General features: G+C 42.2%; 1 protein-coding gene across 8 annotated transcripts in view; it reads left to right on the forward strand.

Annotated features, from left to right (window-relative positions):
• NFE2L2 (NFE2 like bZIP transcription factor 2) overlaps positions 1-26,215 on the forward strand; it is a 76,193-nt gene extending 49,978 nt beyond the window's left edge. For 4 of the 8 annotated variants that reach the window (XM_027127372.1, XM_027127429.1, XM_027127412.1 and 1 more), the window contains exons 2-5: positions 22,245-22,511; positions 23,109-23,198; positions 23,879-24,070; positions 24,488-26,215. In XM_027127372.1, coding sequence (XP_026983173.1) covers positions 22,248-22,511; positions 23,109-23,198; positions 23,879-24,070; positions 24,488-25,720 — 1,779 coding nt within the window. In that variant the 5' untranslated portion in view covers positions 22,245-22,247 and the 3' untranslated portion in view covers positions 25,721-26,215. Of the gene's footprint in view, positions 1-3,514; positions 3,652-20,003; positions 20,028-21,574; positions 21,721-22,244; positions 22,512-23,108; positions 23,199-23,878; positions 24,071-24,487 lie in introns of those variants that run through there. The other 4 variants (XM_027127401.1, XM_027127392.1, XM_027127419.1 and 1 more) reach the window with 4 other exon arrangements.
• Positions 26,216-26,596: the final 381 nt, after the last annotated feature.

Raw genomic sequence — 26,596 nt, forward strand, 5'->3', positions numbered from 1 at the left:
GTGTGTGTGTGTGTGTGTGTGTGTGTGTGTGTGTGTGTGTGTGTGTGGTGCACTACACTCGAGGGTGTGGTTCAGTCCCTTCTGAAGCTGCCTCAGCCCTGCCTTGCAGACAGGGTGGGAACAGGGCCAGCAGGGCGTGGGCGCCCCGAGCCAGCTGTGACCTCTCTCCAGTGTTGCCAGGCCCATCTTTGTGTGGCCCAGGTCCAGTCTTCCCCCGGCCATCACGTGATGGAGGGGTACATCTAGTCTGCCCTCAGGAAGCTGCCTGCTTTTCTAATTCTAGTCATCAGTAGTTTGAAATTCTTTTAACCTGTCCCTCCTATTATTGTTTTAAGATTAAAAAAACAGTCCTGTTCTTTCGCTTGTTTTGTGCTGAATGATGTACCTATGTGTTTAAAGTACCTGTTAACGGTATTTGCAGTGCATGCTTGTATTTCAGTGAATCATTCTTCGCATTAAATGCCCTTTCCCTTTTCTGGATGTAGCCGATGTAGCCCACCCCCAATTCTGTTTGGGAGTCAGGGACAGTATTAACTGTGTATGTAAGGGGCCTGCTGATAAACAGTATAGAAATTGGCTTTACTCCAGACTGGACGTTCTTGTGTGTGCTCTGCTTCAGCACAGAATTGTATGGATTACACGGATGCAGAACCCAGCCTATCCCCCGGCAATTCTAAGGGATTAGAATACAGGGAGCAATGATTGATCAGGTTCTGAGGCCTTCTGTGAACAGAATCGGAACAGGGGTGTGACCCAAGGTGGACGTGCACTGCTTCTCCAGGTGCCTGAGGGTTGGCTTATTAAGAACCTGTGCTTTTTGCTGGTGGGTTTTACAGTCCTGGAGCCAGGGAGTCTTGCTGCTGTGGCTAGAGCGTGTTGAAGAACCATGAATTTTTTTGACCTAGCCAAAAAAATAAAATCAAATTCTTTTAATCATTACAATCCTGGTAATGAAAACCACCAAAAATAAAAACTATCATTTTTTTTCTTGTAATAGAAAAAATTGCCAATTTTTGAAGAAGTTATTTTGTTCTTGGTACTTCTCAATGAAACATGTTTAAAATGTACATTGAGAAACCAACCCCAGAGGACAGGGGTGGGGCCGGTGTGCTTAGTGCTACCGCCAGCTTGTATGTTCTTTCTCTGCTGGTTCCCAAGCTGAGACGAGGCCAAGAATGAGAACCAGACTGTGGGTTCAGGTTCTTTCTTCTCCAGAGACAGAGGTTCACCCTCTGCTAGACACTTCTTTACCAGGCTGCACGTTTGGGAGAATCCTTGGGGCAGTGGACTGAGAGTGGGGAGATTCCAGGTAACCTTCCACTTGGAAAAAGGGTTCTAGAAGTAAAGGGGGAGAGGTTGGGAGGAAAAGGAAAACTAGTTTAAAGGATTCATTTTAATGAACCCAGGAGGAATGTAGCTTTTTGGTCTCTTCTGTACCACTTCGATTTGCTCCTTGACATGCAGCTTGTACTTAGGTCCTTCATGTGAGAAAAGGGAAAGCATTTTGGGGAGTATTTACTTGTGCTGTGTTTACACTCATTATCTTTAGTTCTTTTAACAACCCTGTTAAGGTACGTTTTGTCATTATTGAGAAAACTCTTTGGAGAGGTTAAGAAGCAGTCCAGAGTTCGGTTTAGGAACTGGAAAGCACATGAGGTATTTTAAGCAGAAGGATTTCATATAGGAAATTAATTATATAGGTGATGGGAGAGCCGAGAAACCAGACAGACAAGCCAGAGATTAGCAGCCTCTGGAAACCACTTGCCAGCCCTAGAGCTGGAGGGGCAGAGAGAGGAGGTGGAATTCCAGGGCCTCACCGGCCCTCCCGCAGCTGGACCGAGTGAGGAGCTGGGGCCACTGAGAGAGGGGCTCTGCCTCCTACCATCCAGCGTCCCCTGCTCTTCTCGCAGACCCCTGCTGGAATGTAGCTGGAAGCCATATAGCAAGGGAGCCTGGGGATGGATGGGGAAGGGATCTGGGGGCCGTGGGCAAATGACCAAAGCAGTCACATAGCTGGTAAGAGCTAGAGCTGGCACTGGAGCATTCTCTGCCATCAGAGTCCTGGCACTTTTCTCCAAACCATCTTCTTTTCAGGAATCTTTGACCAGACATGATGCTTTGCCTTTGGGGCACTTGGCACACCTGCTTGGGGGCAGGTTGCGTGGGAATCCTATTAGACCGCAGTGCCTACTTGATTCTGACTTGCATGGCACATTTTATGCTATATATTTCTTCTGGTTAGCGGAGTGCACATATGTGACCACAGAGTGATTCAATAATAATGAAATGTTAGGAATTCCTCTCAAGAGTGCGCGGATGGAGATTCCCTTAGGGGAGTTCCCAGATTCGATAAGCATCCCCACTATTGGTAGGTTCTGTGCCCCCTTCCCCCATGAGGTGCCCCTGGGATGCCAGGGCAGGATTGATTATATACGGAAGTTTTTGGTGTTGCTGAAGGACTTGGGCCTCTGGGTCTTGAACTTGGGGGGACGTTCAGAAAGGAGGAAAAGCGTCTTAAGAAGAGCTGGGGGAACATCTCTTCTATTGATCCTGAAAAATAAAGCCTTTTCTCCCCAGAGAGATGTGGGTAAAAACGACCCCCCTTTCCTCTGTCCCTGTGGGACTCTTGGAAACCTGCGGCTCCGGAGCGCATGGCATTGCCCTGTGCTACAGGTTTCCAAAGTTCACTTGATAACAGCACCGTTGTGCCATCAGGTTTCAGTAACCGGTGTGTGTGCTGGCGGAGCTAATAATGGAGGCGGAGGGAACAATTACTCTTTCATTTTTGTTCACATTACCGACTCTCTTGCATTACCAACTCGCTTGCAACGTTATAAAGAGAACCAACCTTTGGATGTTACAAGACATCAGGATACAGGCAACTGGCAATTTCAGGGGGAAGAAAAAGGGGAAAAACTAACATTTACTGAACAGCTGCTAGTACTGTACTAGGTCCTGGACATGTTCCCTCTTACTTGATCTTGACAATAAAGCTATGGTGATGGCGGCTGTTACCCCCTTTTTACAGACTAGGAAACCTATTCAAAGAGGTAAAGTAACTTGTCCATGGCCATGCCACTCTCGATGGCAGAACAGGGATTTAGAAAGTCCGTCATCACTGCTCTCCCTTCCTTTCTTTCTTTCCTTCCTTGTCTGATGACTATGGGTGTTTGGTTAGATGCTAAAGAATGAGGGGCTCCTTTACAGAGATTCATTAAGACAGTGTCTCTACCTCAAGGAGCTCCCTCAGTGTTCCTCAAAGAGGGTACCGCTGGCAAAGGGGCTGGACTTCTCTTTGGAATGGGGGGTTGTCCCACATTACAGGGTATTTAGCTTCACTGTGACGACCAGAAAGGGCCGCCCTCCCCTGTCCCGACACCGTTCCAATTGCTTCTAGGTGGTGGTCCCAGCCCCAGTGGAACCACTGTGATGCAGTGACTTCCAGAGACAGTTTTAAGCCGGGATATTACTGTTTGTTCTCAGGAAACCTCAGGATATTCCTTGTTCTTTGCAGGGTAGCCCACCATCTCCTCCGATGGCAGCCTGTTCATACCTCTTATTCTAAACCAGAAGGGGGTAGTGGGAGAGAGAACACAGAACGTGATGAAAACTCTAGAAACCAGAGGGACCAAGTACACTTCATTTACTCAGGTAGAGTGTCTCCTTCAGATCCTTTAACACAGAGCAGTTTTATTTGACCTGGTGATTGTTACCGCTGCTATTTACCATTTTTCCAGCCTATAGCTGCAGGGAACTAGTCCTAAAAAGATAAGCTAAACATTTTTTTAAATTTCAGGGTGAAGTTAAAAGTCATATGCCACACCTCTCTGGGTCTTGACTGCCTTTTCTACCGGGTACTTTTTGAAGAAGTTTGGGTACTGAGGACAGATAGTAAGGGAAGCTATAGAGTAGCTGAAGAGGTTGGGCTATTCTGGTGATAGATTGATGCTTTAGAAACAAAGTCTAGAATAGGGAGGAAAGTGAGGTTGCCCACTTTCTTGTCCTTTTCCTGACAATCAGCCTGAGGGAAATAGCTCGTGTCCTCTATGAAAATACAGTTAATCCGCATTTATATTGACTAATTGTTATATTATCCAGATTACAAAATTCCTTAATGGGTATTTGAAAATACTGTCACATTTGTTGTCTCAAAAGATCAGTTTTATTGTTAACCTGAAGTAATGTGCATTTATGATTCTTAAGGTATAATATTTTGTTTTTAGTAGAGTACCCAAAGAAAAATTTGAATGAAGTTAAATAATTTTTCTATGACTAGTAGTTGGGCTATAACTGATACTAAACATGATACCTTTATTAAGTAATTAGAATTCTTTAACCCCCCAGACACCTTAGGTACACAGTGAAAATGCTGAGTTCTAAGCCTAAATGTAACTTATTCATTCCACAAGTATTATTAGGTATTAACACGCCCTAGGGAACTTTCAGGGCATGAAGTTGTTTTAATCTTCTAAGATAGATAGTGTAGCAAATATATTATCCTCCTTGAAGGACATTTGCTTCTCAAATTACCCCTTCTCCTAATTAATCAGTCCCTTTGTTCTTTGTACACCTGGATTATAGGGCATGTTTCATATCATAATGAGTATAAATTACATCTCCATCTCCCCTGCTTAAGGTATGACTTCCTCTAGGATAGGGACTATGTTTTTGTCATTTTTGTAATTCTGGTGGCTCGCACCATGCCTGGTGCTTATTTAATAGTACTTGCTCAGCAGATGTGAGAGCGAATCCATTACTGCCCTCTTGGAACTTGGTATATATACAAGTGATATTCATTGGTGATACATGACAGCGCAGAGGAGAAAATGTCACTTCCAGCTGGGGTGCTCAGAGAGGACGTCCTGGAGGAGGTAGCAGTCTATCTAGATTTTTTAAGCTGGTAGGATTCCTCTTGGCTCAGCTTCACTTGGAAGCTGGAGGAAGGGTGCAGGCGTGATCTGGCCTGTGGCGGCATATAGGGTCACTCGGGGTGAAAAGGTTAATGTGGGGCTGGCTGAACAGGGCCTTCGGTGCCCATGCGTGGCGTTTCACGTTTATCTAAGGCATTTGGAAATCATGGGAGGTTTTGGAAAGGGCAAGACACATGAGCTGGATGTGGACAGGAAGTTATTATGGCCCATGCATCAGAAGATGGGCAGGTGTCGGCAGAGATGCTGAGGGGCTCTGGCTGTGGTGCAGGTGTGGCTTCGTCGCCTTGGCATCACCAGTGCAGTATTGAAGATCTGTAACTGTCACTCTGATCTGTACCACCTTTGTTAGCCATTTAAGAAGAAATTTTTTTAAGCTCCCTTTTTCAAGGAGGGAGTAGATTTTTCTCCTATTGGCCCCATTGTGAAACCATCTGTGCTCAAGCTTGCAGGTCCTGCTGTTCCTGGGTTTTAACAGAAACTCATCGCCAGGGTATTCACTCCATTGGTGAAAGGAGAGGAAGAACGAGCCAGAAGTTGCCGGTTTGCTTTTAGGATGAATTGTTTTCTTCTCTGTGGAGGCACAGGGAGAGTTTCTCTCTTCCTGACCTCCGCTAAGATCCCTTTGCTCTCACCGTCTTCCTTCAGCTGGGACCATCTCATCCTTGGCTTCCGGCCTCAGTGATTAGCAAAATTCACCCAAGAGAGAAAAAACAGACAATATCCTCTCTTTTCTGTCCCAGAAAAGAGGCTTTGCTTGTGCGCCCTGAGCTAACAGATGTGGGCATCTAGCAGTGTTGGGGAAGGCAGCCGCAGTCTCTCAGGCTCTTCCACATGCCGGCCAGGTGCCAGGTGCTTTCACACACTGATTTTTGTCCTGTGTACTCCTTACTCCGCCCTGTGAGGTAAGGAGCCTTATCCCTGACTTACACAGAGAGAATCGAGGCCCAGGGAGCTTGAGTGAGTGATAATACAGTGGGATGTGCCTTGGCTTTATCATCATTAGGTGTGGGTGATAGGTATGTCACAGCATTCTTAGGATTAAGTAAGAACTGGGCACAAGACCTAGCATACAACAACTGGTGGCTGTGATGATTATTATCATAATTATACATTTTCTTTGTCAGGAATGTTTGAATGTGTGGCATCTGAGATTTCCTTGGCCCACTTGAAAAAAAAAATCCCTCCTTGAATTCTGGTAATCCACGCCCCTTTTCACTCTTCGCTATAAGCTGCATATTCTCCTGTGGCTTGTCCTGGTCTCATGTGAGGACCTGATTGTTGTGGAGACAGAAAACCGATCAATGGCAAGGCCTTATGTGTGCCCTGTCTCCTCTGTGGGATCCTCCAGCTTGTCTGCTGGATCCCCTGCTTATGTGGATTGAAGAGCCATCTCTTTGAACCCCATGCCAGACACACTCCTTCACTGGTAGCAGAGTTTCTTACTCTGGGGTTCTGGGCCTAGAGATGGGGCAGTGTCCACAGGCAGGTTGTATGAACAGAAAGAGCTGGTGGTGGGGGGGTGGGGGGAAATGTGTTAGTGGAAGGCTAAACCCAGCCTTCCTGAGCTGACCCCTGTGGCCTTGCCCTCTTCCCAGCCCCAGCCCATCTTTTAGTCTTTAAAGACTGAAATATTTCTTCTGTAATAACTACCTCTAAGTAACTCTTTAGAAAGGCAGAGTGGTGAAGGGAAAGACCTTCTATAAGACCCATGGGGGAGATGACACAGCTGAAAACTTTTTACACCCACTGCCCTTCGGTGTTGCCATGTGATGTCTGATGTAAATACATCAGGAGCTCACCTTCTATTTTTTGTATAGTGGTTAGACCCAGAAGCCTCAGAATTAGATGCTTCTCATGTTCCTTTGACATCTGCAACAGGTGTTGAACTTATTAATAGCGTTAATACCTCACCCCTGGCTTGTCTTCTGTATTTTTAAGTGGCATTCACATACCTTTTTCCCACATGAAAAACAGTTCTGTGAGGACAGGTATGATGTCTCGGTTTTTCCTTACAGCCCAGAGCTCTCTGTACAGCTAGTCAGCAGCAGAGCCCTGGCAGGACTGCACTGTGCAGCCTCCCTAAAGAGGCCTCGGGTATTCTGAGTAAGAGCCTCTGTTATGTGAGTTCTTCTGTAATATAAACGGTGTGGATCTTAATACCACCTTCCTTGCCAATTGGTGTGAGTACAAGTGAGCTTATGGGTACAAGTGCTTGGAAGAGTCTTGAGCACATAGAAAGCGCACAGTAAATGCACTTACTGTTATTATTGTTAGATTGTGTCATACTTACCTTTACCTGGATTTAGCATGTTGGCACTGTGATCTTTTGTTTTCAAATCTTAATGTAAAGGCTCACCAGGTAGCCATTGTCCTTACATATTTATTTAGTGGGTTAATTGAAAATATTTACCTTAAGGAAAGTAAAAGATTCCTGTACTGATTTTTTAAAAAATAAGTTTATTTATTTATTTTTGGCTGCGTTGGGTCCTTGCTGCCGCGTGCGAGCCCTCTCCAGTTGCATAGAGCTGGGGCCCCTTCTGGCCGTGGTGCCCGGGCCTCTCATTGCGGTGGTTTCCCCTGTTGCGGAGCACGGGCTCCAGGTGTGCGGGCTTCAGTAGTTGTGGCGCATGGGATTAGTTCCTCCGCCGCATGCAGGATCTTCCAGGACCAGGGCTCAAACGCATGTCCCCTGCGTTGGCAGGCGGATTCTTAACCACCACGCCACCAGGGAAGCCCCTTCTATACTGATTTTAAGAGAATGAAATGTGGTATATATACTTATCAATTACTTTTTAAGAGGTCCAAATTGCTGCCTGGCAGTTGGTGACAACAGTGGATACTGTGCATGTTCAAATGTATACATTTGAAGCAGTTGAAATGTCATTTCCAGACTCAGGGTTAATTCATATCCTTAGTTGGAACAGATAGTATTTTCCTAGCACCTAAGCCCCTTATTTCTACCCATTCTTCATATGCCCTTTGCAATAATCTGGTAATTGTGTGGCCTCTGGACCAGACATTGCTCATTAACATCAGGGTGATCCCCTGTGGTCCTTATGAGCCCTCTTAGTAACTTAAGACTCACACTGTCACTTTCAGGTCATTGAAGTAGCTTTTTGCAAATAATTGCTAACAGTATAAATACTGCCTAGTGTCCTTTGGAAGGGTTAATGTTACGGTGTTGCGAAACAGAGGAGTTTGGTTCATTAGAATTCCCCCCTAAGGAGTGTGGAGGACTCACTCTGTAGGTCCCCAGAGCTGCACTGTCACTTGCCATTGGTCACTTTTGACCACTTGAAATGGGGCTGGTGTAACTGAGGATCCGCATTTTTAATCTTAATGAATTATTTAAAATTTAAGACAGAAGCAGGATAAGATATTTTTCTGTTGAATATAACTTTATTCTGGGGGGACAGCATTTCATGTGATGCCTTCAGGTGAGATTTGTTATGTATGTTGAGTGTTTTGTCACTTCTAATAGCTCGTTAATAATTGAAACATTTGGGTTAATGATAGAATAATTTTTTGACATGGGTGAAATAAATATATTGTTTAAATTAAATTCACTTTTTTTTAGTAAGGCTACTAAAATTGTTTAAATTACACATGTGGCTTGCATTAGATTTCTACTGGAAAGTACTGCTTTAGAGCATCTGTTATAGGTAGATGAAATTAGCTTGTTTTAAAGTTCAAAATTAGTTTTCAGACTTGTATTTTTGACTTTTTATAATCAGAGGTGTTTAGAGGAAGGAATCTTAGGAGTCACTTAACCCAACCCTGTCCTTCAGCAGATGGAGAAACTGAGGTTAAAAGTTACTGTAACATGGCATGCCCTAATTCTAGACGGGTACTGAACTTAATGTTCTTTATAGCCTATTGCTTTGGGTCCTGGGTTTACTCGGCATTGGAAACATGGTGGGTGTCAGGGCTGCAAAGAGCTTCCACGAGATCCAGACCAAAGAAAAGGCCTTTAAAAAGAAATTATTTTAGGCACTGAGAGAAAGGAATTTTTGTGCTGTGCCTACCAGTAGACAGGGTGATTGATTCCATGTTTGACATGTATTTTTGTTGGGCAGTATAATGATACTTTCATGGGGAATAGTAATAAGGTACAAATAATAGCCCACACTTTGTGTGATCATTTACTTTAGAAAACTCCATACATCTGGCTTTCATATTTTAATTTAGAGAGTTCTTTTCCCAAAGCCAGAGATTTTAAACCAGACCCATAGCTTTTGTCCTTGAGAAAAAGACTGAGAGCTTGACTTCATGTGTTTATTGTTTAGGTAGGTTGCCTGAGATCATTCGGTAAAAGTTTAGGCCTGTTTTATGGTATTGTTTTCTTATTAACAAAACTGACTTAAAGGAAGAAGCCACCAACAACTGCAATGGGCACCCTTAGAGCAAACCAGAATTTTATTTCTATTTTGAGGCATAGAGGAGGAAAGGGAGGCATTGTGAGTTATTAAATGGTGATTTGATTTATGGGTCTGTCCGTCAGGTTTAGAGAGGGCTGCTTCTGCTACAGATGCAGCTGACAAGCTGGGCAACCTTTGATATTTAACCTTTCTGAACCTGTTTCTTCATCCCACTGATCTTCACACAGAGTAGCATGAGGATTAAATGATACAGTCATGCAAGTGAAAGTATTTTGTGCTCCGAAAGCACTGCAAATGGAAGGACTGGTGTCTTGAGGGCTTCCTTTCTCCAAGCAGTTGTAGAACTATTTCTGAGGTCACACTTGGTCTTGGTGAGGCCTTGGATGAGTCAGTCACGTTTGGAATGTGCATTTAGTGGGTCCAAGGCTTTGACCCCATGATTTGGGAGTTCTCAGGGGTCCACTTTAATTTTTTTAATTTTTTTTAGACTTTTGCTCTTGGTAGTGGAGACGATCTGCCTGAAGTAAGGGTTAGAACTGGGAGACTCTTAGCCCTATTGTGTTGAGCATGGACACAGACCACCCAGGATTTAGAGATTAGGAGTAGGGAAAGGAAAGTTCTCTGCAGAAACTTCAGTCAGGTAACAGAGTTTTTTAGGCCATTAATTTGGCTGCAGGGTCGAATGCCATACAACAGTTTTGTAAACGTCTGTTTTCAAAATAATTCCTAGTATTTCATGAATTTAAGGAATAGAAATTGCAATAGGGGGACTTCCCTGGTGGTCCAGTAGTTAAGACTCTGCACTCCCAGTGTAGGGGGCCTGGGTTCGACCCCTGGTCGGGGAACTAGATCCTGCATGCATGCTGCAACTAAGAGTCCACATGCCATAACTAGGGGTTCACATACTGCAACGAAGATCCCGTGTGTCACAATGAAGATCCTGAGTGCCGCAACTAAGACCCGGCGCAGCCAAATAAATGAATGAATGAATGCATGCGTGCATGCAATAGGAAAGTCTAGTTTGAAATCTAATTTGTGTTAGTTGACCAGATGCCCCCTCCTGGGTTCTGCTCAGTCAAATGAGACCTAGGGCCATTTACCCATTTAGCATCTCTGGGCCCTGGGATTCTCATTTGTAAACCTGGGGTTTGGTCTGTGATCTGCAAGATCACTGTCAGCTCCCCTTAGTCAATTGTGTGTTCAATGTAATTTAATGGCCAACAGACATATGTTTCTGAGAGACACATCCCTAGACAAGGATGCCTTTTCCTGGTCTTTAGAGAGCTGGTGGATGGGGTCAGCCTGGCTGAACCTGCTTTTTCTTTTATAGATTATACTCCATTTAAAGTTATAAAATATTGGTTATATTCCTTGTGCTGTACATTGCATCTTTGTATCTTATTTATTTTATACCTAGTAGTTTGTTACTTCTTAATTCTCTTCTCCCCCAGGCCTCTCTTCACTGGTAACCACTAGTTTGTTCTCTGTATCTGTGAGTCTGTTTCTGTTTTGCTATAGTCATTTGTTTTATTTTTTAGATTCCATATATAAAATGAAAACATAACAGTATTTGTCTTTCTCTATTGGACTTATTTCAGCAAGCATTAATACCTCCAGGTCCATCCATGCTGTTGCAAATGGCAAAATTGCATTCTTTGTGGCTAATATTCCATTGTATATATATACACCACATCTTCTTTAATCTCTTGATGGACACTTTGGTTGCTTCCATATCTTGGCTGTTGTAAACAATGCTGCAGTGAACATCAGGGTGCATATATCTTTTCAAATTATTTCAATTATTTCAAATTCAAATTATTTTGTTTTCTTCAGACATATGCCCAGGTGTGGATTTGCTAGATCATATGGTAGTTCCATTTTTAATTGGACTTGGTTTTTCTTTGGAGTTTACCTTGCCTGTTAGAAGGGCTGAGGTTGCTGATTTTGCCTGTTTCACCTGTTGAGACTTTGCCTAGCCTCTGTCTATCTGTGTGCACCGTGGCCTTTACATTTCTTGCCCCTGCAGATGTTTTACCAGCTCCAAAGGCACCAACCAAGGTTACCTTGGCTGGACATAGACTGGTGATTAAACAAATGCTGTTTGCCGGACAACTGATTGTATGTATGTACAGTATATTCTCTTCTTTAGTCTTAATTTTGTTATCTTTAAAAATAGTGGGAGGGCTGATTTTGAAATGATTCTGGAATTAATATAGGACACCTTGTATCAACAATTACAATGTATTTATTGAGTGGGTACCACGTGCCAATATGCCGCAAGGTGTGAAGGACACATGAGTGGGGAACAGAGTGGGGAAATGAGCATTTCTCATTGCTGGGAGGGTGTAAAAGGTACAGCCTCTGTGGAGAGGTGTTTGGCAATATGTATCATAAATAAAAGTGCATATACTCTTTGACCAGCAATTCCACTTCTAAGTATCTATCCCACAGATAATCCTCACACATTCGTGAAATGATTTATGTACAAAGGTAGCCATTATAGCATCATTTGTAATAGCAAAAGATTAGGAATAACTTAAAAGCCCAATGAGGGGCTGATTAAGTAATTATTAAATAATATAGTACATCCTCATAATGAAATACTACTCAGCCATTAAAAATAATGGAACAACTCTAGGCCCTGATATAGAACCATCTCTAAAATAAATAGGGAGAAATAAGTGTGGAACATTATGATTATATGCTACTTGTGTGTGTGCCTACGGGTGTGTATTTAATAGAATATCTTCCTAAGAACACAGAAAACTGATGCCAATGGTTGCCTTGGGGAAGGATAACTGGGAGATTACTTTTGCAACTTTTAAATTTTATACTATGTACATCTACCATCTATTAAGAAAAGACATTGTTGGGCTTCCCTGGTGGTGCAATGGCTGAGAATCTGCCTGCCAGTGCAGGGGGACATGGGTTCGAGCCCTGGTTCGGGAAGATCCCACATGCTGCAGAGCAGCTAAGCCTGTGTGCCACAACTACTGAGCCTGCGCTGTAGAGCCCACGAGCCACAACTACTGAAGCCCACGCACCTAGAGCCCGTGCTCCGCAACAAGAGAAGCCACCGCAAGGAGAAGCCCACGCACCGCTACCAGGAGTAGCCCCTGCTCGCTGCAACTAGAGAAAAGCCCGTGCACAGCAACAAAGACCCAATGCAGCCAGAAACAATAAATAAATAAAATAATAATAAATAAATTAAAAAAAAAAAGACATTGTCATGCCTTGAAGGAGTTTGCAGTTTAGTCAGACCAGATAACATAAGATATACAAAGTACGGGGTAAATATTGGCTTTATGGGAAGATTTAAATGCTAAGCTCTGTGTGTGCCGTTGACTGTATTTGCCCTGAGTCATCAGGAAGGGTGGGTCTGAGCTTCAGCAGAGCCAGCTTCCAAGCCTTAGCATCCCACCTGGGGCTAAAGCAGTTTGCAGCCTTTGTCCTGCAGTGGTGGGAAGAGCCCACAGGCTCAGAATCAGTTCTTGGTTGGGGTCCTGGCTCTGCCACTTGCCAAGCATGCAATTTGGGGCAGGGATGCTCGAGGCCCAAAGCCTAATTGTGCTCATTCGTAGATGAAGATAAGCCACCTCCCCCTTGCTCTGCAGTGAACACCCCTGCAAACCATGAAGTGCTCGGCAAATGCCAGCTCAAATAGAAGCTGCGAGGCACCTGCAGACTGGCAAGCTGGGGCCAGAGGTGCAAATTGAAACAGTGAAGCAAAAATGTATCTTTTTCCCCCTCTGCCAAATAACTTGGCAGGATTTGTAAAATTAGAAAAGTAGACCATAGTAGTTTTGGAATCCTTGACCTCTGACCTTAGGGCAAGTCATTTCATCCTCTAGACCTGTTTCCCTATTTGAAAAATGGAAGGGGCTGTGCGTCCTCTGGGCCCCTCCAGTCGCAGCGTTCTGTGACAGTGTGGCATTAGCAGTAATTCCCATCTCAGCTGAGATGAGTCATACTGACCGAAAAGTCCACATGTGAGGAGGAAGTCTCTGAGAATTTTCCTCGTGCTGGAGGATCTGAGCCTCTGGGGGGAAACGGGGAGGCGTGGGGGGATTGCTGCCACCAGAGGGGAGACCAAGAAAGCAGAGTGAGTGGAGATGGGTTGTTTGTGTTCTCCACTCCAAAACCTCCTTTGCTTTCAGATAGTCATGTGGACTAGATGTTTGGAAAAACCCGGCTTACCCCTTGTTTAAGCGGGTGGGATGTTCATGCAGTTGTGACTGGCGTTCTTAAGTCAGTTGTCACTCCTGTGAGGTCTTTCTGTGCAGTTTAGTGACACTTCCTCTGTGCTGCCTTGGCTCCTACATGTTTCTCCTTGAGTCTCTAAACTGAGATCAGAGACTGTCCTCTGTTTATCTCTGTGTCCCCAGCACCTAGCGCAGTTCCTGGCACCTGAATGGCGAGCTATATGCATGTAGTAGATGGGTTGCTGGATTAATGATCCATTTAGGGTAGTATGGACACTAAATCTTGTTAATCTTGACCACCACCTTTATTATAACTATCACCATTCTGAAGTGATCTTTTAGCTATTAGTATGAAATATTTCATACTCAAAAATTTCACACTAAAAAAGAAATTAAAGACACCCCCCCCTTTGGAAAGTATTTTAACAGGATGCACAAAAAAGAAAAAAGTCTAAATGTTTTAGAGTCTTTCTATATTACAGTATATAATACATATGTATCTAAAATTCATCACTGCCACCACCAGCACAGGCACACAGGTCTTTGGCTACCGGCAAGAAACAGCAGGCCTGGGTGACTGTCCCAATTCTTAGCTTTTAAAGCTTAATTGTAGGCAGTTAAATCTGAAAAGGAGCTTTAAGATAGAAATAAATAATTTCTGTTTACAAATGCAGGATCCACAGAGGGTGAAGGATCACTGAGGAAGTTCAGAAGTGGCAGTAAAGAGCCCCAGTAGTTCCAGTGTGCTAGGGTACTGCCCTCCCTCATGGGGGCTGCCCTTTAGGAGGAGGGGCAGGAGGGTGAGCAAACAGGGCTGTTTGAGCTCAAGGTAGACATTTGACGACCTGGTTAGTCCACGCTAGGTTAGTTTCAGTGTATGTTAGGTAAAGTGAGTTAGGGAGTTAGAGCCAGTGCACCTGAAGGTTATATTGGTAAGATGGGTGTGTGTGTTTTCCTGTAGACTCATTCTAATAGTGATGGAAGACCAAGTCACAAAGTTCCTTTCATGTGCAGAGGACAGCATCCAGGACTGAATACATTCATGGCTTCTTCAAAATGGGGAAGAGATGAGAAAAAACATGTCCTGAAGTTTGCTTATCTAACCAAGCCATTCTCTTGACATAGTGACTGACCCTTGCATAAGCCCTTTGATTGAGGCCCAGCAGCAGCATCCTGCTTAAATACAGACAACCAGAAATTAACTCTGCTGGCAGCCAGATATGAAACTTCCCATGGGAAAGTTGGATCCATCCACTTTTCGTAGCAGTGGCCTCACCTGCTATTTTGGAAATTAACTGTCCTTTATGATTTATTTTTGGCCAAACACATGTGCCTCTTGAGAAAATAGTCCAAGTTCCTAGTCTATTCACTTTCCAGTTTTGCTGTTATCTTTGCATCATGCTTTACAGTGTACAGACAAGCGTAATGGGTGAGAGTTCCAGTAAACTGGCTGGATCACATTTCTTAGATTGAGTCATTGCTGAGAAACTTGTTTGTGAACAGGAAGCAGCCCATGAAAATGTCTGTACACAGTAACAAGCTGGACTGTGAGGAAACTGGACCATTTTTTAGCTGAAAGACAAAAGGGTAGAAGGATGCATCTGTGATCCAGGGAATAGCAAATTTGTGATCTAGAGTTTGTTTTTTTTAAATTTATTTTTTTGGCTGCGTTGGGTCTTCGTTACTGTGCTCGGGCTTTCGAGCGGGGGCGAGTGGGGGCTACTCTTTGTTGTGGTGCGCGGGCTTCTCATTGCCGTGGCTTCTTCTTGTTGCAGAACACAGGCTCTAGGTGTGTGGGCTCAGTAGTTGTGGCTCGCGGGCTCTAGAGCACAGGCTCAGTAGTTGTGGCGCACGGGCTTAGTTGCTCCACAGCATGTGGGATCTTCCCGGACCAGGGCTCAAACCCGTGTCCCCTGCATTGGCAGGCAGATTCTTGACCACTGCACCACTAGGGAAGTCCCTAGAGTTTTAACTTGTTGAATAATTCATGTCTTGATGTGTGTTTGAGATTTTTTATGCTGTTAAAAATTGCTAGTTATTTTAATGAGAACCTACTGTATAGCACAGGGAACTCTACTCAGTGCTCTGTGGTGACCTAAATGGGAAGGAAATCCAAAAAGGAGGGGATATATGTATACTTATAGCTGATTGACTTTGCTGTACAGCAGAAACTAACACAACATTGTAAAGCAACTATACTCCAATAAAAATAAATTAAAAAACAAAGCAAAACAAAAAGAATTGCTAGTTATTGAAGATTGAGGAAATAATCCCTGGTAAGTTTTCTCGAGAAGGAAAACTTGGATTATTGGTAACTTTTACCTGTTAGGAGTCTCTGCTGACATAGAAACTGGTTGCTAGGCCAGTTAGTTTTAAAAATGGAGCTGTAGTTAACACAGATTAACCCAGTGACATTTACACTTGGCCTAGGTGGCTGTAAGTCCCCTTCCATCTCTAACATTCTGTGATTCTATATAAATATGTTTTTTTGTGATCTTTGTTTTTTATCACCTGCTCCATAATTATTACAGCAATATATTCAGAAGTTAGCAAATCAGTCCAGTAGACTCAAAAAAAGTACCTGAATGTGGGCAGACTATAGAGAATAACCTGTCATCTCATCTGCCTTCTCTAGAAGTCTGAGAAAACAGTTGGCCTTGTCTTGTGTATCTTCTTGTAATGAAGCAGGAGAGAAGTAAATAGGCAGATAAATATTTATGAAATAGAATAGTCATCAGTGAGATGTATTTTAAAAACACACCTGCTTGGTGTCATTTTACTTTAGGAGTAAGGATTGTGACTGCAGAGTAGAGCCTTGTGAATCAAGGAGATCTTTGTTGTTGTTCAATCAATTCTTCAGAATTCGAGCATGCCCTCAGTTGTTTTTGTACTTTCCTATAGCTCTTAATTTGGTTTATACTTCAACGGACAGTAGGATGAGATTCATGTTCCATCCGGTTTTGCCCAAAAACATTTGAGCAGCTTCTATGGAAAAAAATATTAAACCAGATTTAGCTTTTAGGTGAATAATATAACCACCTGGGCATAATATAAAGACTGAAATGTATGAAAGAAAAGCAATTTAGACTCTGAATGCCAGTAGTTAATATTTGGATGGAGAGATCGATTTCAGGAGAATAAACTTTAAAAGAAGATTTATTATTTTCTTATTGGAAATACATGATTTTAAGAAGGAATCTGTATAAAGCAATTATATCCCAATAAAGATGTAAAAAAAATTAAAAATTTAAAAAAAGGAATCACTTGAGACATTGTCTTAACACTTATACTGTAAAATTGGAAGTGAGGATCAGTTTTCATTGTCTGTTTACAAAGTTAGTTATCTGTGCAATTTTTAAAAAAAGTTTATTGGTGAAATTTGTTTTTAGAAGAAACCTCCCACCACCTTCCCGTCATCCTCTGGACAAAACAGAGGATGGGAGAGGGCAGGTAGGGAAAGGGGTTGGGAGGTGCAAGCTTCATTTATACATTTGAATGTATATAATAAAAACCATTTTATTTTTCATTTCAAATACTTTTCTAAAGCCTTAGTTTACTGAATTGCTTTAATTTAGGAAGAGATGATATCTTTGCTTTATCTTTTCTGATTTGGGGGGATCATCTGAGCATGATAAATGCGTGTTTGTTCAAAGCACTAAAATTGGCTTGCAAAAGACATATTATTATGGGATTCTGTGTTCAAGGGCTTTCTTCTGTTTATCCTGGAACAAAGACATTTGTTTTAAAGTGGTACGAGTTAATAGTCCAACTTCAGATTTCCCATAAAATGCGTAACAGATTACCCAGATGGCAAATGATGATATATATAGAGAGAGAGACATTTTCAATATGACTGTTTCCATTGGGCCAGATGGTGATTTAACGTGAATTGTCAAACATTTACGTTCTTATTAAATTGCCTCATTTTGTCGAAGCCAAGCTAGCAACATAACGTGGAATACACTCAGGAATCGCAAAAGGACAACAACAAAAATTCAGACACCAAGTATGTCAGACGGCATTTGCTCCATATGGCATGTGAAGGCTCACAGCCAGTGCCTGTGTTGCCCTTGGGAAGCTTAAGGAAATACCTGTTGAAATGCCATACATTTCCTCTCCCTCCCCAGACCCTTTTTATCTGCCCTCTTGCAGGCCAGCCATGCTTCCTCAGTGCCTCAGGTTGAAGTGTGGGAGAGCAGTTTAATTCTTCCACTGGCATTGTCCTTCCATACTGTCCGTTTTGTTATGGGCACCACCCCAGCTATCTCCTCTTAGATGGTTCGGGAATTTTGCAGAGAGATGGGTCATTTGTGGAGTAAGTCATGTGCCCAGTCACAGGGCTCCTTCAAGACAGCTCACTGCCTGAGGTCAGCACAGAACACAGTCCTGGGCCTGCAGGGCTCCCCACCAGTGAGTCGTGGGTCAACAAACTTCTGCTGTTCTCATTTTCAACATAAAGCTTTGAATATTTCATGCAATATCAAATCGCTGCAGGTTTTTTCTTCCAAAACTTATGTGAAAATCTGAGTAACACAGTATATGATACATCAAGGCCATGACAAGCAACCCCTTGTTACTGAATTCTGAATTTGATCAGAACATCTGTGTTAAAGGAATTCAAAGTGGTTAAAACTCAGCTTTTTTTTTTTTTAAGCAGATGTGTTCTTTCAGAGACCTCGCATGGCAAGATTAAACATTATATAAAAATAAACTTAAAAATGAAAACCTCTGAGAACACTTTGAAACCTGTCTTGGTCTATTATCTCATTGAAGGCTGCCCAGCCTTCATTAAGAACAATTAGATGTTGTCACTTGAAATATCTTTTGGTGGCATTCCTGGTGGAGACGGTCAGCTCTGGCTGTAGGAGCCCCTCCACCTCCCAGTGTCCAGCATTGTTTCAGATCAGATAACAAGAACAGGTGCTCAGGAGCTGATCCAAATGACATTTTGTGTTTTATTTTTCCTGTTTGTTGATGAGGATCCATCAATGTGTCCTTGTCTAATTATGTTATGGGAAATTTTAAAACACTGAATTGGTTTGGGGCTGTGCATTGAAGGGTAGTCATGTCAGGAATCGAGAGGGTGTTGTGTGTGTACATAAAAGTTTACATAGGGCTTCCCTGGTGGCGCGGTGGTTGGGGGTCCGCCTGCCGATGCGGGCGACGCGGGTTCGTGCCCCGGTCCGGGAGGATCCCACGTGCCGCGGAGCGGCTGGTCCCGCGAGCCATGGCCGCTGAGCCTGCGCGTCCGGAGCCTGTGCTCCGCAACGGGAGAGGCCACAATGGTGAGAGGCCCGTGTACTGCAAAAAAAAAAAAAAAAAAAAAAGTTTACATAAAAGTGTATGTTATTTACTTTTATTTACAACACACGATTCACATGCCTAGTGGTCAATTTCAGACCTTCCCTGAGGAGGAACCAAGTAGCTTTATGGCTGAGTGTTACTTCAAGGCTCCCACTACAGTTCCATCTGTAACTTCATTATTATCCTTTGGCCTGGAGCTTGGTCTCACTTACAGCAAGTAGTAGGGCCCATCCTACTTCTTGTTGGGATGCATAACAACATTTACATATACTTTACATTTATAGAGAAATTTCTTCTACATTTCATTTGATCGACCAACATCCATATGGTAGGGGTAGGATGGAACAATTATACTAAATTTATAGCTAAAACACCTAAACCCACTCAAGACATCTGATGGGGAGGAAAGGGAGGAAAAGGAAAGAACAGAGTTGTATCAACTCTTGGTGTGATTGCCACTGACAATTTTAGAGTAAATTACATTAGAAATTTTCCTCCCACCCATAGTTCTGGGTTCTAGGAATACTTTGGACTAGTCATATTTATGAGGTGTTTCCAACGTAAATTCTTCAGTGCTCTTTCAGTTCTTCCATGGAAAAGTCAAAACTGAGTACTGGTTTTTATCCTGGGATCTCTGAACAAGGAGAAGCCCCAGGCCTAGGGCAGTCTGGGGAAGTGAGGGCAGATGTGGCAGAGTGACCCCCAGGTGCAGGGACAAATATTTGGGTTTCTCTATTGTTGACCTTCTGAAGAGCTCAGTGCACTTTCCGTGTCAGTTTTTGAGAGAGGTGGCTACAGGTACTGCTTATTTTATAGAGAAACTAGAGTTCAATTGAGATAGCATGAGTATGCATTTCCTTAATTTTTAGTGCTAGCATTTAGTAGTGAACACCCTGAACGAGACTTAGCACCTTGGTCGTTAGCTCCAGTTTGGAGAATGGCCCAGACAGGATACTCAGCTGTAGCTAGATTCCCTCAGAAGATATGGCCCAACCTAATTAGAATTTTAAAGTAGGTTTCTCTATATCTTGGGCCTTTCTCTTTTCACATGACCCTTGTGTAAACATGTCTATTAAAGTGGAAACAAATTATTTTTAAAATGGAAATTTTCATGTTTTATTTTAGTGGGGAGCCCCCTGAGAAGATAGCCACGTATGACTGAATGCTCTACAATTCCTATTTTGTTGCTTGTGGCGAGGAAAATAATCCAGGTGACATTTGCTCAATCCAGTCTTTTGAAGTGGTGATGGCCACTTCTTCCCACCACCAATACGTCAAGGCAAAGTCTACATATACAACAATGGATTTTATTTCCTGCCCCACTTAGGAACCACTGTCCAGTGATCAGACTTCGTATTTTTAGTGTGGGCTAGTGGTTAAAAATCAGGAGTCCAGGATTGGCTCATATTGTACTCATGCCTGGGTATATATCCCTGTCCTGGCACTTTATCGTAGTACGTCTTCTTTCTAAGCTTCAATATACTTATCTGTAAAACAGGGATACATGTCCTCTTTATGTGGTTTTGAGGGTTGGTTTGTGTATATCTGAAGTACTTAGAACAATGCTTGGCATATATAGAAAGCCCTTAATAGATGTTGGCTTACAAACAGGTATACCCTAGCCAGTTCTGAAGAGCTACAGATACTGCTTTAATTATACCTACTGTGTGTGCTTTGTACTAAAAGTTATACTGTTCAAAGCTAGAGTAATGAACCTCATGAGCAGGGTTTCATAGCATTTAAGATTCTAACACCAACTTTCAATCAAGGCTAGAGGTGGCCTCTACTATCCAGTTAGCTGGGCTGCCTCTAGGCTGGGTGGTCTGTGCTTGTACTTTGTTGGGTGAAATAGCCTGACTGCTCAGTGAAGCAACAGCCATGTTGTTTTTTGTCCTTTGGAGGCTGAAAGTAGTAGAGCCGTAAATGCACTGGGCAGCCCAGTGCTGCCAACTGCTGTCTGAACCGCAATACAAAGTTTGATGTCTGTACACACTGTGTCTGCTGGCCTTCAGATCCCAATTCCCTTTCTCTGTCAGTTTTTCCAGTCTCCATCTCATTATTTTCAACACAGATGATTTGTTAAATGGAAACTGATTTACATTTCCTACCTGTTCAGACTTTTACAAAAACTAAAGTTGTAAATCAGAAAAATTGCTTTTGACACATGTGCGGTTAGGAAAATATGGACATGGTAACCTAAGCCTAGCCGTGTAATATAAATCAAAATAACCATTCCCTCATTGTACAATTCTCCCCATATCTTAGAACATATTACCTTCCATCTTTCCCTAGAGCCACCTTTTTTTGGTTTGTGTTATTAAGAGGGTTATTTACGATTTCTCAGGAGTGAGCCTAGTGGGCACTACCCCTTTCCCAGTTCTTTTGGCAATCTCTTGCTTCACCCACACAAGATTACCATTTGCTAGGACTTGAATTTACTAATTTGTTCATACCTCAGGAGCTAAAACTCAAGTCAAGAGGAAACTGTTTTGGGGCTTCCCTGGTGGCACAGTGGTTGAGAATCCGCCTGCCAATGCAGGGGACACAGGTTTGATCCCTGGTCCGGGAAGATCCCACATGCCGCAGAGCAACTAAGCCCATGAGCCACAACTACTGAGCCTGTGTGCCGCATCTACTGAAGCCCACGCGCCTAGAGCCCGTGCTCGGCAATGAGAAGCCACCGCAACGAGAAGCCCGCGCACCGCAACAAAGAGTAGCCCCCGCTCACTGCAACTAGAGAAAGCCCGCACGCAGCAACGAAGACCCAACTCAGCCAAAAATAAATAAATAAAATAAATTTATTTAAAAAAAAAAGAGGAAACTTTTAATAAGTAACCACAGACACAGAAGTAGCGAGAAATGATGGGGAAAAGATAATCCACTATAGCGAAGACCAAATGAAAGGTGATATTTCACAACTGCTAGGTTGACAGTTTAACTTGGGGTTTTTTTTTCCCCTGTAAACTGGTATTTGCTAAGCAAGTTTAGGGAAAAATTCCACATGCTCAATCATGTTTTCCAAACTCCACTTCTTATAATAAACCATTGGCTTGGAGTGCTTGCTCTAATTTCTCTATTCCATTAAACAAGTGTGGGAGTTCTTTTAATTCAAGAATGTTAATGTGCAACATTTGTTACTTTGTTGTTAGTGACCTCTACCATCACCCAAATTGTTAATAATCCAAGTAATGAGTGATTACATTGGATAGCTGTTTGTAGGTGATTTAAAAAAAAAAAAAAGATACATACGTTGAATAGAATTAACTGTGCCCTTCCAGAACTTTGGATCTGTGTTCCCATTCAGATTTTATTTGTAATCTCCCTACCCCCCACCATCAGCAATGGCATAATGTAAATTATGTGGTATCTGCCATTTTAAAACTATTTTAACCATGGTCTCTCTCCTTCCTTTTTTGTTTTAAACATAGGACATGGATTTGATTGACATACTTTGGAGGCAAGATATAGATCTCGGGGTAAGTCGAGAAGTATTTGACTTCAGTCAACGACGGAAGGAGCATGAGCGGGAAAAACAGAAAAAACTTGAAAAGGAAAGACAAGAACAACTGCAAAAGGAGCAAGAGAAAGCCTTTTTCGCTCAGTTACAACTAGATGAAGAGACAGGTGAATTCCTCCCGGTTCAGCCAGCACAACACATCCCGTCGGAAACCAGTGGATCTGCCAACTACTCCCAGGTACAGGGTACTCGGTTCTTGGGAAGGTAAAACATCTGGATTTGAGTTCCAGCTTTGCCTTTTACTTCATGAACTTATTAAGTCAACTTCCCAACCTCAGCCTACTGATGAGTTCAGTGCCTGACTGACTTACCTCAGTGTAAGGATTAGGAGGACATAAATTACATGGAAGAGCTTTGTAAGCTATAAAAACATTATGTAATTGTAAGGATCAGACAGCTGCAACAGTAGTGACAGTAGTAGGACTGTTGTAGTAGGGATTATTCATGTACTGTGACAGGTACTGTTCTACTAAAGTACTTGAAATATTGATTGATTTAATCAACACAACAATTATGAGTTAATTACCATTATCCTACTTTATCTACAGATGAGCAGTTGAAGCCCAAAGAGGTTAAATAACTTGCCCAGAAACTGGGCAATAAATAGGGGGGTGGGGGCCAAGATTTGAAACTAGATAGTCTGGTTTGATTCTGTGCTCTTTACTATACTAAACTGACTTCTGAAACAAGAGGAATGTTTGACTAACTAGACTGTAAACATTTTATGAACACGGAACAATTTTTTTCTTCCTCTGTGTCTTTCCCTTTTATGCAGGTAGCCCACATTCCCAAACCAGATGATTTGTACTTCGATGACTGCATGCAGCTTTTGACAGAGACATTCCCATTTGTAGATGACAATGAGGTATTAACATTTAGTTAACAGCAAATCTCCACAACTATACATAACATATCGTATATTGGTCCCTTTGATGTATCTCCATTTTTTTAAAAAAAATGAAAAACTATTTCAGGAGCAAATTTTATCAAGGAAACCTTAGCCTATAGGTAACTTTATGATTTGGAAAAAAAAAAAAAAAGACACAACTCCTTCCCCCACATAATACAAAACCAAAAACGTTTACTCCTGCATAGCCAGAGGGATGGGTGAGCATAACCGTGGAAACAAGTTAACCCTCTTGTTATAGGTACTTAGAAATTTTGGTGAGTAAAAAGCAAGCTGGGTAGTAAACCAAGACTTCTTCGGTTAACAATTTTAATAAGTTTATTGTCTGAAGCACTATACTAGGTATTACATACATATATACAAATTAAATACTAAAGATTATTCTTACCCATTTTGACGTTTACCTTCAAATGCATAGGATAAAGCAATCAAGCTAGTAAATGAGTAAATGTGGAGTCAGCTGGGCAGGACAAAAACATTTGTTTCATTATATAGAAATAGGAGTCGTAAGTCCCCATTATAAGTAGAGAAATACAGAACTGCAGCCAATTCCAGTCTAAGATGTTGTGATGGCCTTGGAGCATACCCATCCACGGCTGGTGGCAGATTCATGTAGATAAATGCCTTCTCAATTTTAGGTTTCTTCAGCTACGTTTCAGTCACTTGTTCCTGATATTCCCAGCCACATCGACAGCCCAGTCTTTATTGCTCCTAATCAGGCTCAGTCACCTGAAACTGCTGTCCTTCAGTTAGCCACTGCTGATTTAGACGATATGCAGCAGGATATTGAGCAAGTTTGGGAGGAGCTATTATCCATTCCAGAATTACAGGTAACTAAGATCTAATATAATAAATACCAAAGATGCTATTTTATATTCAGTCCCTTTAAATTAGTCATTCCAGTTATTTATTATTTATATGCCACCTACTTATAGGAAGGATTGGAGGGTGCTTTTAAATTAGTCATGAGAGCTGCCCATGCTCACTTCAGTGAACTTTTGTTAGTTAAATGGACTGGATGTCTTGAGGGACAGATCAGGTTATAAACCTGAAGTCTGATCTGGGAACTCTGAAAATAATACATATGCTTAGGCATAAGTATCTGTTGGAAATGGGAATTACCTCTGAATTCTAGAAGAGCCTGGTGTGAATGGGGGTGGGGAGAGATTACCATCAGATATGGATTATCAGCTATTAAAAATAGCTTAACCTTGACTTAACATAGTATAAACTTCTTTTCCATGCAGTGTCTTAATATTCAAAGTGACAAACTGGCTGAGACTAGCATGGTTCCAAGTCCAGAAACCAAACTGGCGGAAATTAACAACAATTATCATTTCTATTCATCAATCCCCTCATTGGAAAAAGAAGTAGGTAACTGCAGTCCACATTTTCTCAGTGCTTTTGAGGATTCCTTCAGCAGCATCCTCTCCACAGAAGAATCCAGCCAGTTGACAGTGAACTCATTAACTTCAAATGCCACAGTAAATACAGATTTTGGTGATGAATTTTATTCCGCTTTCATAGCAGAGCCCAGTACCAGCAACAGCATGCCCTCCTCTGCTACTTTAAGCCAGTCACTCTCTGAACTTCTAAACGGGCCCATTGATATCTCTGATCTATCACTTTGTAAAGCCTTCAACCAAAACCACCCTGAAAGTGCAACAGCAGAATTCAATGATTCTGACTCTGGCATATCACTGAACACAAGTCCCAGCATGGCATCACCTGAACACTCAGTGGAATCTACCATCTGTGGAGACACACTGCTTGGCTTCAGTGATTCTGAAATGGAAGAAATAGATAGTTCTCCTGGAAGTGTCAAACAGAAGGGTCCTAAAACACAGCCAGTAAGGCCTTCTGGGGATACAGTCCAACCCTTGTCATCATCTCGGAGGAACAGTGCTCCAGTGTGTGATGCCCAGTGTGAAAATACACCAAAGAAAGAAGTGCCTGTAAGTCCTGGTCATCGAAAAACCCCATTCACAAAAGACAAACATTCAAGCCGCTTGGAGGCTCATCTCACAAGAGATGAGCTACGGGCAAAAGCTCTCCATATCCCATTCCCTGTAGAAAAAATCATTAACCTCCCAGTTGATGACTTCAATGAAATGATGTCCAAGGAGCAATTCAACGAGGCTCAACTTGCATTAATTAGAGACATACGTAGGAGGGGTAAGAATAAAGTGGCTGCTCAGAACTGCAGAAAAAGAAAACTGGAAAATATAGTGGAACTGGAGCAAGATTTAGATCATTTAAAAGATGAAAAAGAAAAATTGCTCAAAGAAAAAGGAGAAAATGACAAAAGCCTCCATCTACTGAAAAAACAACTCAGCACCTTGTATCTTGAAGTCTTCAGCATGCTACGTGATGAAGATGGAAAGCCGTACTCCCCAAGTGAATACTCCTTGCAGCAAACGAGAGATGGCAATGTATTCCTTGTTCCCAAAAGTAAGAAGCCAGATACTAAGAAAAACTAGATTTGAGCAGATCTGACCTTTTCTGAGCTAGTGGGTTTTTTTTGTTGTTGTACTGTTATACTAAAAGCTCCTACTGTGATGTGAAATGCAGAAATATACTTTATAAGTAATTCTATGCAAAATTATAGTCAAAACTAGTGTAGAAAATATAAAACTTTAAGAAGCATTAAAATAAGTTATCAGTATGCTGAATCAGTAGTTTCACTTTAACTGCAAACTTAATTTCTTAAAACACCATTGGGGCTAGTTTCTATATACATGTAAATACTACAAAAACTCCTTATTTATACTGTTCTTATCTCATTTGTTACTTTCATAGATTTATATGATACATCTGGCTAAAAGCAAATTGTTGCAAAACTAACCACTGTACTTTTTTAAATAAATACTGTATGAACAAAAAAATGGCATTTTTTATATTAAATTGTTTAGCTCTAGCAAAAGACAATTTAGTTGAAAAGCTGGTACTAATAAAGGAATATTATGACCGTTAAATTATTTCTTTGAAGTTCATTCACAATCTTTTATGACAATAATATGGAAAGCACTACACTAAATTGGTACGGGAAATACAGGGAAATGGAATATATCAAAAAGATTTTCTCGGGCTTCCCTGGTGGCGCAGTGGTTGAGAGTCCGCCTGCCGATGCAGGGGACACGGGTTCACGCCCTGGGAATGGGAAGATCCTGCATGCCGCGGAGCGGCTGGGCCCGTGGGCCACGGCCGCTGAGCCTGCGCATCCGAAGCCTGTTCTCCGCAACGGGAGAAGCCACGACGTTGAGAGGCCCGCGTACCGCAAAAAAAAACCACTTTCTCTTCAGCAGCAAGTATATCTCAACTAAAAAAAAATGCTCTATATACTTTGACATGAAAAC

The sequence above is a fragment of the Aethalodelphis obliquidens genome, unplaced genomic scaffold (assembly GCF_003676395.1).
Source record: "Aethalodelphis obliquidens isolate GAN/ISIS:26980383/991018 unplaced genomic scaffold, ASM367639v1 scaffold2, whole genome shotgun sequence".
Classification (NCBI taxonomy): domain Eukaryota; kingdom Metazoa; phylum Chordata; class Mammalia; order Artiodactyla; family Delphinidae; genus Aethalodelphis; species Aethalodelphis obliquidens.